The 14590-nt window shown below is 45.4% G+C and overlaps 1 protein-coding gene across 2 annotated transcripts in view; it reads left to right on the top strand.

Moving 5' to 3' along the window:
* Cdk6 (cyclin dependent kinase 6) overlaps positions 1-13363 on the top strand; it is a 185040-nt gene extending 171677 nt beyond the window's left edge. For both annotated transcript variants that reach the window (XM_060373992.1, XM_021653232.2), the window contains 2 exons: positions 2532-2667; positions 3866-13363. In XM_060373992.1, coding sequence (XP_060229975.1) covers positions 2532-2667; positions 3866-4012 — 283 coding nt within the window. In that variant the 3' untranslated portion in view covers positions 4013-13363. The remainder of the gene's footprint in view (positions 1-2531; positions 2668-3865) is intronic.
* Positions 13364-14590: the final 1227 nt, after the last annotated feature.

Here is a 14590-nt window from a genome sequence, read left to right as displayed (position 1 = left end):
CAGAAAAGGGACAATGCTGCACTCTAGTGTCACTTCTAAAATGCTTGGAAAATTATTTCCGCCCCATCCACAGCCCTGTTGGTCTTTCCAGTGTAAATGTCAACTTTTACAGTTTCTATCCAGCTGTCCAAATAGTGCAACATGATGCAGGCCTTTTTGAATGGACCTGCCATGATTTCGTGATGCTCAGTAAGGGCCATGACAGTCCTTATTGGACACGAAGCTGAATTTTTTTTTTAAAGGAAAGTCACATTCTCATACTCTCAATAGGTAAGCTGTAGACACATTTCTACACATTCCAGAGGACATCACGTGCTTTAGAAGCAAAACAGTGATGTTAGGCCACGACACTTAGAGCATTTTCTAAGAGCTGTATTATAATTAAATAGAAGTTAAAAAAAAAAAGAGGGGGTGGGGATATAGAGTAAAGAGACCTGAGGGAAAGCAGGCCGTGGTGACCTGGCCAGGCATTCTCCCTCCTCATCTGTCTTCCCATCTCGACAGTGAGGTAACACACCTGAATTGTGTGTCTCATGGGTTTTTACAGGAGGCAGAGAAGACAGCAGACTTTAAGCATGTGTATGTATGTGTGTGTATGCATGTATGTCCATGCTTTATGTACAGTTAGCGTATACTTACATATCATACAGACAGCCATACTGTTTCTCTGAAAGCGTTCAGTTTCTGGCTGCTATACTCATAAGATCTCAAGTCTACAGGTATGTTCAAAACTACTAATAACACACAGAAGGTGGAGACAAGAGGATTGTGAGTTTGAGGCCAGCCTGGGATACACAGTGAAACACTGTCTCAAAATAAAATAAAATAAAATGCTGCAGTAAAGTGACTTTAATTCTAAGCATCACTATTATCCATTCCTAGGCAACTGATGGTGGTGGTGGTGGTAGTTGTGGTGATGACGATGGTGATGTACAAACATCCTGATTAAAAGGGCTAGAAAGGGACAGAAGTTTTACACCGTCTATAATAAGTATTCTTTTCCTCTTCTGCCGTACCCCATTCTACCCAAACACATCTCCATGGTTCCTTCCGTGGCTACAGTGATGTTTTTACCCCTTCATTACTCATATTACAGACCTTGCCATTGGACACACTTGCATGTTGCGCATTGATTCCAGTCTGAGTCTTTATCTTCTCAGTGATGTCACTCTGCACATGCCCAGTGGGGACAGAGTCTGTGTCTTGCCTCTCCATATCCAGGGCCACGTACCCCGGTGGTGAGGAATCTGCTCTTCCTGGGGAGGTCTGTGACCTGAGCTCTGTTAAGGAAAGGGGACGGTAACAAGGCCCTGTAGATCCCGTGACACTTTCCACTTAATCTTCCTGAAAGACGTGTGTGATCGCACCTTCCAGGCCTGTGCCTCAGAAAGTTCAAAACAAGACCCTAATTCAGGCCAGTGCCATTTCTAACTAAGGTTAAAATCTTTTTGGAGTCTTATCTAAATAACTGTATATCCGGTCCACTGAACTATGGTTTTTTTTGTTGTTGTTGTTGTTGTTTTTTTTTTTTTTTTTTCATTTAATTCAGAGTTAGTCTGTGCACTGTCCAGATACAGTTACCACCTATACATAAACCATAAATAATACTACATATGTATAAGTTATGTAGGACCACCAGCTCACCAGTAATTACTAAAAAATGGACACTAGCTGCACGTACTGTGTGCCAGGCATTATAGTATGCAGTTTCAATAAATTACTACCCAACCCTCACTGTAACCGTAAATTACCATCATCACTTACATAAAGATACCAAAGCTCGTAGCTGTCATAGAATTTGTCCTCACCGGTCAGTTAAGGAAGGGCAGGTGCTGAATCTGAAGCCACATTTGCCTGTTTCCAAAGCCTATGCTCTTTTTATGGCCTGCTGTTCCTGCCACATTTCTGATCCCAGAATGGTTATCAGGGGAAACCTAAATGACATCCTTTAATTGACCGTTTCTCACTTTGGAATACCATTACATAGTGCTTGCGACAGATGAGGCCGGCGGACTTTTTAACCTTATTTTTGAGTCCAATTTATGTAATGCTTTAGAAAATTATTCTCTGATTAAACAACTTGGCCAAAGTGATGTGTTGCTAAGCTGCACTGGATGAACGTCGTGAAAGCTCGTCTTCACCAGGCTGTTCTATCAGAATACAAAGCAAAGATTCAGGCATCGAGGAAGAAACTGTGTGTCCACATGGGTGTCCTTCAGAATCGCGGCAGGCCCTGCCTCATCACTGAACCCCGGGCTACCCAAGTCCCATTCCCACACACCCCTTCCCTTTGGTGTCTGCTGGCAGGGGCTCAGCTTCCTTCCTGTCACTGAAGTTTTCCTTCCTAGACTGTGCGGTGCACCCACCGTGTGGTAGTAGGGCAAGTGAGAAACCCTTTCCTTCATGAGTTGAGGTTCTCATGGAGCCCCTGCCTTTGTGTCCGCCCCGTAGCATTTGCCTGCTCCGAGGTCCAGTGAGGGAGCCCTTCTCGTGACTGCCAGTGCTCACGTTCACCTCTGGTTCTTCTACAGTGTGATTGGACTCCCTGGAGAAGAAGACTGGCCTAGGGATGTTGCCCTTCCCAGGCAGGCTTTTCATTCCAAATCTGCCCAACCCATCGAGAAGTTTGTGACAGACATTGACGAACTAGGCAAAGACCTACTTCTGGTAAGTTCCTGGGATGCAGTTGGCATGTGCCCATCAAGACCATATGACAAACAGCATCACGTGCCTCTACCATGTGGTGTGGGAGGCTGTGCTCTTGCTGTGGAGTTTGTTTCCAGCTAGTGGTTTTTGATCCTGAGATGCCATTCTAATCTAACACCATGTTTAATTGCGCATTTGGAGTCAGCTTTAGTAGACTCTGGATTGCTTGGGCATAGCTTCTTGCCAAGTTAATAGGTGTCCGTCCCTTTTTTAAAGTTTCATGCTACTTGAAGCAACGTGCTAGTCACATCTCTGCAAATGCTTTTCCCCACAAAGGAACCAAGTAACAGCACTCTTAGTTATTGAGTTATTTAATAAGTATTTAGTGTTCCATGCGATATATAAAATGTCCCACCGAGAATAAGATTCTAGGGCTGTAGAGGTATTGCATTTCTTAAGACGATGTGCTGCCTTTTCAGAGGACCCAAATTCAGTCCCCAGCATCCGTATCCAGCAGCTTACAGCACCCTGTAACTCTGGCTTCCGGTGACACTCTTCCAGCCCCCACAGGCATCTGCACAGAGACACACATATAGTCATGCTTAAAATGAAATCTTTTTTTCAAACATGAAAGAAGCACTTTGTATTTTGAAAACCCAAACTTTTAATTCTTGGTGCCCTGTATTTATGTCCTTCCCTGGGGACACAGAAGGCCATTCTCACTGCGCTAGTCTCAGAGTCAGAGCCCAGTCAGTAATAACCTCCTGGATCACACTGTGGGTCCAAACCTGACCTTCTCTGTCTACCTCATTCTGCCGCCGAGGTCAGGAGGGCAGCAGTTTTTGGGACATGTTTTTCTCAGGGAAGTAGGTAGATAGAAACATGATATCCCCGAAGGCCTAGGCCAGCTACATGGCCAAGGGCAACTTGAATAAGGTGAGAATGTTCCTCCCAGACTGCTGAAGTGCTCGGCCACTGAAGAAGTCGAATTCTAGTAGGTAATGTTAAGTCAGTTATTCGGTAATCAAATTCTGTTTGCAGAAGCGGTATTTATTGTTTGTGGTATTTAATTTAATTCATTCTCATGCTGGTGACTTACAGCCAGAACTGTTAGAGAATTTTAGCCACCCCTTCCAAGACTTCTCCTCTCCAAAGGTCTAATGTACAAGCACATTATCTACCTTGATACGTTTCAGATCAAATGTTTCCTTTATTGCAGAAATGCTTGACATTTAATCCAGCTAAAAGAATATCCGCCTATGGCGCTCTGAATCACCCGTACTTCCAAGATCTGGATCGGTACAAGGACAGCCTGCATTCCCACCTGTCATCCAGCCAGAGCACCTCGGAGCTGAACACAGCCTGAGGTTCTCCAGGGATGCCATGAGCTAGTCATCTGAACACACTGGTGGCTGACGGGTCCCCTGAGCAAGCCTTGCGGAGCCGTTGACGATTGCTGGCTACAGGCCTTCCAGCTTCTGGACGGGTCCCTGCTTCACCAAGGAAACCACCTACTCTGCTGTTCAGAAATCAATGCAAGAGTGATTGCAGCTTTATGTTTGTTCACTTGTCTGTCTGTCTGTCTGTCTGTCTGTCTCAAGAACCTGGAAAACTTCCAGAAGAGAAGCTGCTGACCAATTGTGCTGCCATTTTGTTTTCTAACCTTGAATGCTGCCAGTGTAGGGTGGTAATCCAGACCCAACTGAGTTATGGTGTAATCTCCCTGTAGCTGCTGGAGCTGCTTTGGTACTTGTGAGTGTGTGTGAGAGAGAGAGAGAAAGAGAAAGAGAACCCTGATCTCATAAAGTGTTACTTTTTGTAGGTAATAAGAATAGTTGAATTGTAGAGACTAGAGGTGACCGATAGGAACAAAGGCCCTTTTAAGTGAAAGGTGATACCGATGGCATCTTCTCTAGTTACAAAGGTGAACCTGTGTCCTCAGCATTTCCTTCCTGCCCAAAAGCTTCTGCTAGCAATAAACAGTACAGTTTTAGACACCACAAAAAATGAGAACGCAAAGGGGAGAAACCCCAGTATCTTTTAAGAGACTATTTTTGAGCATGCATTCTTCTGTTTACTCTTTGGAAAGCTGAATTTTACTTGTCCTAAATCCTATATATAGCACAGTACATAATTGTCTCTTTTGGGAAAGACCCTGTAAACATTTTATGACTTGCAGTAGATTTAGGAGGTGAGTGTACCTCGAATAGGTTTTAAAGATAGAGAAAGACTCTATTTTCTGGTTTGAAATATTATTTCCTTTGCTTTCTTGTTATTTTGTTCTTTGTTGTAGGGAGTGGCTTCCTGCTCGGGTTTGGAGCTGCTTCTGAACAGAGGCAAGAATGCTACTCATTCCTCTCCTCCTGCCCTGAACTGCCCACTGCACGTTTGCCACGTTCTGCCTTGTTAGCAGAGTGCCCCCCTTCTTGTCACCAGCAGACTCCTGCCATTGCCTAACTAATGACAGATTGCCTGGCCCACCACCCCCATACCCCACCCTCTGGCTGAAGGCTTTCCCTGAATGCTTTGAAAATGGCTTCCTTATGGCATACGGCTTCAATTCTACAACCCTTAGCGGGATGGCCTACACCTGCTTCGCACAGTCTTCCCATCTACTGTCACTGAAGTACCTAGGCAGCGTAGATGACTTGTTCTGTGTGTCACCAGCACATAGATTACTGTCAACTGTCACTTGGTGTTTTACATTTTTGTAGGGTATATTGTCAGTGTAATGTCTGAGGTGTGTCTTCTCCTTTTTAGAGGTAACTGTTTACCTTCTAAGGGGATCTCTCTGACCATCCCCAGGATGTGTTTTTTTTTTTTTTTTTTTCCTCATGCCTTGTGCACAGCCCTGCTTTCTGCAGAGCCAGCCTGGCCTGGGCATTATGAAAAACCGTACCTTGCTATTCTGTCTTGGTCCTTTATATACTGTGCCATCTTTGCCTTATCCATGGCATCGTGCTAAAGCAGCACTAACTAAAAGTGTAGAAAGCAGCTTTGGGGAAGGTTAGCGGTGTTTTCACTCCTGTGTGAAGCACACGTAGCTGAAAACTAGATCATGTTTCAGTGTAGAACTTTGAATGAACGGCTGCAGTTTCACACAGTAGGACAGACTTCAGGCGGTGTTTCTGTGTTATGGAGCCTTACTGAATTTTTAGGTGAATAAAGCCTGTGATTGTGTAGTATGGAGGGGAGTTAGGTGCCTTTCCTGAGGGCTTGGGGGCGGGGGGGAGTCATTCTTTCTTAATAACGTTTATTACATTCTTCTGATTCAGTATCTTGGGAAACGGGATTTTTGTTTTCAAAAGCAAGATTTAAAAAAGAGAAAAGCTAGGGTGTGAGAATGCTCATCACTTCATCATTACAGCGCTAGGGTCTGTTGTCAGCACTGTCACGGCTTGAGACAGAATCAGCCCAGAGCCTCTGCACCAAGGCCTACTCTAGGCCTCACACACACAGCGAGTTCTGCATTGCCTTTGAGCAAGATCCGAAATACAGACTTTTTTGCTGGGGCCTAGAAATCAAACACCAAACTCACTACATAGTGGCCTACTCCATGTTGGCATCCGTGTAATAAAGTTAAAATAATTTTGAGGGTTTTGCTTTCGCAGGAAAAAAAGGTTTTTTGATTTTACTTTCACAGAAAAAAAAAAAAAAAAGGTTTTTGGTTTGTTGTCCCCCACCCCCATAGCTTTGCTCAAGAAAAATACAACTATCCTAAACTGGAATCTTTCTGTATTCTTTAGAGTTTTTAAGTCTAGAATTTAACTTCATTTTTGTCATGTGTTTTGGGATTATTTCTAAGTAGTTTTGTTTTGGGTTTTTTTTTGGGGGGTTGTTTTGTGTATGTGTTCGTTGTTTTTTTTGTTTTAGTTTTTCAAGACAGGGTTTCTCTATGCATCCCTGGCTGTCCTGGAACTCACCCTGTAGACCAGGTTGGCCTCAAACTCAAGAGATTCACCTGCCCCCGTCCCCCTTGTGCTTGGACTACAGGCATGAGCGGTCACCACCCACCACCAGCACCTCCCCAGCTTTGAGTAGCATTTTTAAATCCCAAACATTTTGGTGTTAGAAACCTGGCATATTGTGCCAGGAAGGTGCAGAAAGGGGACGCCGGCCTCTCAAGACTGTGGTTTCCCATGTCTGTGTCTCATCGCTGCTCTCCAGGTTTGCTTCCAGAGGCCCTGATTTGAGTTGGAACAACCGCTTGTGGGGAGGGGGGGAGGCTTGTCCAATTAGTCCCCACCAGCTCACAGACTCTCATGTGGGGAGGATTTCTAAGCTCCCAGCCTGAGAAACACAGTCCCTGAGCACCTGCAAGCACCCAGTGGGCCGGGGCCTCCCACACTGTCCCTCTTTAAAGAAGACAGGCACTCAAGCATCAGAGGAACTGTTCCATCAGCTTGGGGCCGCCTCTGCCCCCAGCTTCTCAGGACTTTCTCGAAGGACCCACTCACTGACCAGTCAGCTCGATTTAGCCCCAGGTGATGGGCTAAAAACAGCTCAGAAGCTCACTTCCAAACAGGCCCTCCACGTGGTCCTTTTGAGTGAAAAGTGACAATTTTAGGAGAGGCTGTTGCTCTCTCAAAAGACTGTGCTCGCCTTTGAATAGAGAGGTGTGCAGTTGACTCTGGGATGGGCTGCTAGCCAACCTGTTTGAGAAAGTCAATAGTAGCAAACTTTGTGAACTTTTAAGTATGTCCTGAACTTGTTTCTTTTAAATAACCATAGCTGCTTCTCTCAAAAGCCGTCATTACTAAAGTCAGTTGCAGTCACTCTCACCATGGCAGTTAAGTCATGTAAGCTTTCTAACGTCATAGTTGTAGTACGTCATAGTTGTAGTACGTCTTCTGTCCAAAGAACTGCTCTTCTAGAGAGAACCTGACTTTTTTTCCTTCCCCCTCTGTGTAGCCCTGACAGTCCTGGAACTCACTCTGTAGACCAGGCTGGCCTTGAACTCACAGAGATCCACCTGCTAGGACTAAAGGCATGCACCACCATGACCAGCTGACTACAGCTGGCTATTTTTTATAAGCACAGGAGTGGGTTCACCTCTTCTTAAAGCACACTTCCGTTGCATAGTAGGGTCCAGGAGAGAACCACATTCTAAGTCCCCAGGCCACCGTGCCTGCTTGTGTTAGCGCATATTGATGGCCCTCGGAAGAAGGCATGCTTCAAATCATGACAGGAAAAGAAAAATGTTGTATGATTTCTGAGTATTTAAAAATCATAAAAGAGTAGGAACAAACAATATCCAACGGTCCTTTTAAATTTTATATGCATTTTTAATGATATGCTTTTGCCTTTCAGAGTATTCTAGGGAAAAAAATTTTAAAAGTCATTCAGCACTTATGGACTGGTTATGTCAAAATACACAAATTTTGTGGAGATGCATAGAATCATGAGTATCCCCTTCCTCGTCTCATGAGAAGAAAGCAGCTAAACTCAGTATGTATACATGCCCAAGAATATTCACTGTAAAAAGTAAAAATTTTAAAGGCACTTGCCTCTCATGCTGAGAATGCAAATCTTACAAGCCTTCTCGAAAAACCCTTTATCCTGTGCACCCTTACATCTATAAAAGATACACACCGCATCATTAGGAAGGTGTTCATGCACAGTGGGAAAGCCTTATGTTACTGAAGCGTGATGCAGACTTGGTAATGTGGTCCCTCAAATGCATAAGGACATAACGCCATCAGCCCCTACCAGCCTCCTTTCTGTGCGGGAGGTCAGTGTAGTCACCCAGGCCAAGCTGGCGTCCCCAGCCTAGGCCTGCGCATCTCAAGCGTGTCTAACCTGGTTTTGGTTTTGTTGTTGGATTTTTAAGGAAATAAGCCAGAACTGTTCTTTTGCCCTCCTGTCTCCTGAAAGAGGGGGACTCTGTTTTTAGCTGTTTTTTCTGAATTTGCTCTTTTGAATTTCTCTAATCAAGTTGCCTTTTCTGGATGTTTTCTGCAAGCTCGTGGACTTCGCCAGGATAGTCACAGCTCTGTGGTCTGGCTCTCTGGCCCCTAAGGAAAAAAAAAGCCGCCTGAGTATAAATGCAGTCTTTTCCTCAAGCTTCTACCAAAATATTATTACAGCAGTTCCAGGTTAAAGTGGTGGGGAAGGAAGGTAGTGTCGAGTTGGTTTGGTTTGGGGCAGAAGTGCCCCAGGGTCTGTGTGAGGTTCTGCTGTTGTTGTATCCCGTAGCTTTCACAAGGTGGCGCTTTCAGAGAAAACTTTGATCGAGTTTTAACTCTGACCAAGGCTGAAGAGGTTCTCTATAGAGACATTACTTCTGTTTTTCTGCACATCTTCAACTGTCTCCTGTTTCTTCATCATGTTTCTTGGGATAATTAACAGTCTTCATAATAGTTTACTGCTTATATACATACTGCTTTTTACTAGGCTCTGAGTGACTGTAAACCATGCTTGAGAGTGGCATTTAAGCAAATAAAGAATGCCTTTACACTTGAGGAACACTTTTGGTGTGCCCAAATTACCTGCAGTTCTAGGACACACAGGCACTTCCCTGACCAGCCCCCATCTATGAACAGGAGAGGTTTAGGGCCCCAGCCAGAACTCTCTCTCACACCCCGTGTCTGCTGCTTTCATTCCTTGATCCCTTGTGACCTTTTGACGAGGATTTATCTCCAAACTCAAGTGAACAAGCTAAGTAGTGCATCAGTAATCAAGTATGCAGAGCATTTTCTTTAAAAACTGCAGTGCTCTGCAAATCATGAAAGAACCAGTAGATCATGAAAGAACCAGTAGTGTTTACACTCACACAAACCACAAATGGAAACTCTTAAATTATAACTCCTAAATTTGGGGTTTATCTGTATGAACACAACACCTTAGAAAGGAATCTTCATAAGGCTTTGGTTTTTTTCACTCTCAAAGTCAGGTTTATACTACATTTTGAACTCACTTTTTTTCCCCCCTCAGAGACCCATTCCTCTGAGCAGTGCAGGGGGGATGAACAGTGTTTCAGTTTCTGAGGTGCGCGCGCACACACACATACACACACACACACACCACCTGCCTGACCTCACTCCAGAATGACAGGCAGGCAGGCAAGTTTCAAGTTATTGACACTGAATCCAATGGCTACGCTAACCAGGAGCTGTCAAGGCCCTCAGCTAGCTTCAGCTCCTTTCAGCACCCCGCTCTCACTGAATCACAGATCTCAGGTTAAGCCCTTCAGCAAAAGGCGGAGTCCTCCCACACCCCCACTCCCACCCCCCTATCCCAGGTCTACTCTCTGCCATCAGGAGCTCAGAACCCGAGCCAGGCCCAGCGGGATGCTGTGGGAAAGCCAGAGCCCTGCTGTATTCAGCACCTTCTGTTGTGCCCTCTCCGGAAGCAGGGTGCTCTAGAGGCACGCGGCTGTCCCCCAAGTGACAATAACTACACACAGTTTGCTCACTGGCTCTGGTGTGCACAGGATGGAAGCTGCCCTGCAAACTGCCAGATGTCTCACACTCAAAGTTGTTTTGGTTTTTCGTTTTGTTTTGGTCTTGGCTTTGTTTGCATTTTTTAAAGATGTATACTTGCAGAGGAAGTTTTTATTCTTCTGTTTTCTATCCTGATACCTATGTGGTGGGAAAAAAAATACTCAATGAAAATGCTTCATTTTGAAAATTGTTTCTGCTTCAAATGGCAAAAGTATACAATTCTTCACTTTCTAAATTTCTACTTTTCTTTAGTGAGTCAATTATTCCTTGAACAGAAAGAGGATTTTCCTTGAACAGAAAGAAGGCTTTTACGTGAATTGTTAGGCCACACAAATAATGCCATTAGACTGTCACATGTAGGGTTTTGGTTTTGGCTCTTAAGGGGGCACTTTGACTGCCAGGAATTATGTCTAGCCCTGTAATTTCTAACTCAGGCAAGGTTCTGGCCAGATTCTGGTTGTGAGCTAAAGTTAGGGGGACCCTATACCCCTACTTGAAGTTTTCTTTAGTTCTATGAAATACAATAACATGTATTAGCCAGCAATGTTTCTGTGGTCACTAGCATCTCTGAGTTTGACCTTAAGTCTCTGAATGATAAAGTATAGATCCTACCAGTAATCCATTTCTTGATATCCCGACCCCCAATCATGTGTCTTTCCACTTTCCACTATATGTAACAATGCATTCATGTCTATTTCAGTGCTTACTTTTATTCATTATTTGCCTATGAACAGTAATCGATGTATTACTACATGGAATTGATAGCATACTAGGAACAGCACTTAGCAAATGGGGAATTTTTTTTGTCAAGTTCCACATTTACATAAATTATTGCTATTATTATTCATGTATGTTATTTATTGATATACCACACCAGTCCTGTGAAAGTGCAACTAAAGGCAGATATGACTTAGAGTTAATGTTCATTATCATGGTCTTGATGGAGTCCAGGAAACAGAAATTACAGTGCTACCCCAAATAAGCTGTGTAAGCTTTTAACATGATAACTAGATTTCAGTTGGTTAGGTGTAGTGCTTTGGGTGTTTAGGTGTCTGCTAGGTTTTAGGTTTCTGCTAAAAGAGGCAAAGCAATGGGATTTGTAGCTGTTGATTAATTTTAGCAGATGCTAAGGTAGCATGCAGAGCTTGCTTTAGTTTCAGGACTGCCAGGTGGCCACCCAGGCAAAGCAGACATGTAGGTGCTGCCTCCTGTCTGGTTCTGGGAGAAGAGCTTCAAGCAATGTAGTGCCCTCGTAGGTGTCCTATGGAGCAGTGGAAGCGAGTGGTGCTGTGGTGAAGGGAGCAGTGTGCAGGCTGTTCTGTGGGCACGGAACTGGCGGCTTCTGCCTTGAGGCTTCCTCGCCGTGTTTTCAGATGTCAGGCAACTGTGCTGTATACGGAAGCAGCCCGTCCTAGTAATGAAAACTGGGAATCCCCCATCACCCTAAAGCCAGTTGCATTTCTGCTGTCTCTGGTCTGAGCTGAAGGTCAGTGGTCAAGTGTTTCGTGTAGAAGGGCAGTGTGTGTATTGGGGCGCAGAGCCACGTCCCAGAGTGCATGTTGGCAGTAGGGACTATGACAGGGTTGTCCTTTCTAGATGTGTAGAAGTATGTTTTGACTCTGAGGTGTGTTTTGTTTCTGTTTCCCCATAGGGGCTAGTTAAAACTTGCTTCTAGAAGCTTCAGCAAAGCTGTGGTCCACAGTAAGCTGCTTTTTGTTTGACTTATCCTTAGAATAGAAAATATTTAAAGGTGAAAAGAAATCTTCATTTGACATTGGACTAGTGGTTTTCCGGACTGAAGTCGCAGTCCTAGAACTGCAGAGGTCACACCCATCACATACTAAGAGAGGTTGTGTAAGCCAGCCCCAGGAGTCCAGTGTCCCCTCGCCGTACAGCCCACCCCTGCACCCCTCCGTCCCTCCCTTCCCAAAGGTGCTCCCTGACACTAGCCTGGCCTGGCCTGTTGGTGCTCCCCACCTCCTCGGCTGAGATTTGGGCATCAAGCACGTGATGAGAAATGCTTCCAGCACCAAGCATGCTTGCCTAGGCCTGGCCACCGCCCCCACTTTGCCTTTGGCTGGCCATATTCATCAAGAGATAATCTGATGCTGGGCACAGAATGTACTGGTGATGTCAGAAAGAAACGCCCTCTAGCATATTTCTGTGCATCCTGATCTTTAAACCCAGTCATTATGCAGAATGTTACCTGTTGGCTGTAATCCCGGGTTTAAAACAACAACATTCCAGGCTGCTGTATCTGTCCATCTGCAGGCCCAGCTTTTACTGTGTCTCTCATACTTGAAAGTCATTCTGCTATTTTGATTTCACGGTGCAGACATCGGGGTGCATGTTCCCTCAAGGTGCAAAATTACTCTCGTTCCGTTTGCTCATACTGCTACAAAATGCTCTGTTTTGGTGCTTTGGGCTCAGCAGGTCAAAAGCAGCACTGTGGGAAATGGCTGCCTTCACACAGTCGTCAAAGCGTGTGGGCAGGAGTCTCGGTGGTGGTGTTGCTTCTGCTCTTCTCTGTGCCCGCTAGATGGAGTTATCAGTCTAGCCTGCCAGGTCCACTCGGGACCTTTCTCTGAATGGTCTGTGAACCCTGTGCTGTACTCAAGAGTGAGTGTGGCATGTCCGCTCTGGCAGCCCTACCTATCCGGGTTCCCAGCCGTCAGGAAAACCACCTCGGTGCTTATAGCAGACAAGAGTGGATAGGCCGCTATCTCTAAGGTCGCCCTTCAAAGCCCTGAGCTGAAGGTTTTTGTTCCCTTCCCTTGAAGCAGATACTGGTCAGTTTATCCAAGCCCTTCCCACTTACAGAAATAGGAGAGTAGAGGCATGTGCTGTGTCTGTGTCATCCAAAGACCAAAACTTCTAGCAGTGGGGTATAGAAGTCCGTTTTTAAAACTAGCTCAGGTAAGGGCTGACTCCAGGCTTTCTGCCAACATCTTAACATGACCTTCCCTGGAGAGAGAAAGCTACAGTGTCATTTTGTGTCAGGGGGCGGGAGATGAAACTGGCAGGAAATTAAATGGGTTACAGATCAATACTCCTATGGAAACTGGATGTCTTACTGGGTGCTAGAATGCAAATTTAGGTATTTATTGTCAGGTAATGGAATTCATTGCTTTTTCAAAACCATTGTTCAAATGTCACTATCCATTGTACTCAACTTGTGTGCCTGCCAAATTGGTTGAAACAAAACCAGAAAATGGTTTGTTCATTTGTCATACCTTTTGTATTTCTTACAATAAAAATGTGGTAGCAGATAAAAACAGCAGTTTCCGACCCCTTCCTTAGAGATGGACTGCCCTGCCAGCTGTGGACCTTCGTACTCCAGTGAACACACTGCGGTAACGTATCATTACGCTATGGAACGAATTAGCATCCCATGTTACGGCTTTCTAAACAAGAGGGTTATCAACAAGAATACGCTGTAAATAGGAGCAGCTCCCTGAGCTTGCAGCTCTTTCGACAGATGCCGAGTAGGCGACTACACCAAATGCTTTAGGTAGAAAAATAAATAAAATGGAGGCCGCAAGTAAGAGAGAGGCTACTGTGAAAAGGTTTGTGTCACCAAACTGGTAAGGAAGACACGAGCAAGGGTGTCACAGAAACAGCTTGCTGGGCCGAGGGGGTGACTCAGTGGATAAGAACACTTGTTATGCATTCATGGGGCAACAAATTCAAACTTCCAGCATCCGCGTTAAAAAAAAAAAAAAAAAAAAAAAAGCTCCCTTGCACCTGTCACCCCAGCCTTGGCGGGCGGAAGACGGGTAGGTCTGTCTTTGGTGAGCGGCCAGCCTAAGTGGAACAGGTGAGCTCTGGTTCAGCAAGAGACCTTGTCTCAGAACAGGGCACAGAGGGAGCCAGCGCCCTCCTCTGGTGCACACATATACACCCATGTGCGTGAACTCCTGCACACGCGCGGTTGGCACGGAAGTCTGAGGACCTGAGTTTGGATCCCTTGTGCCCACATAAAAATCCAGGTGATGTCCCCCCACATCCGTAATTCCACTGCCGAGAGGGCAAAGACAGACGCTGCCCTGGAACTCAAAAGGCCGAACCGTCTGGTCAGTTGGTGAGCCAAGTTCAGTGAGAGACCCCGGCTCCGAGAGGGAGGGTGGGGAGCAAAAGCAGAGGACTTCGCCTTCCACAGGCCCATGCACTAGAACGACAACAACAAAAGTGCAGAAGTGAGGCTTGACCACACGCCGAGACCAAGATTGGCAGTCCCAGGAAAGGACTGTGAGCAAGCCCAGGCCCACCGAGATCCCTACATCGTGCCCTCTGGGGTTCAGCCCAGTTTCTGCTTGTTTTCCCTGGGAAAACCAGGAGAGGAGGTGAGTCCCAGAAGGCCATCGTGTTTATTAAGAGCAGTTCTCAGCTTTGATTACCCACCGTGGATGTTTCTCTCACAGCCTTAAAGTTAAGTGCAGTTTTATGGCCCAGACAAAATAAAGGCAAGGCCCAGTGGTTGTAGAATTCACAGAGAATTCTGC

The sequence above is a fragment of the Meriones unguiculatus genome, chromosome 21 (assembly GCF_030254825.1).
Source record: "Meriones unguiculatus strain TT.TT164.6M chromosome 21, Bangor_MerUng_6.1, whole genome shotgun sequence".
Lineage (NCBI taxonomy): Eukaryota > Metazoa > Chordata > Mammalia > Rodentia > Muridae > Meriones > Meriones unguiculatus.
This window is presented reverse-complemented; position numbering and strand designations above follow the sequence as displayed.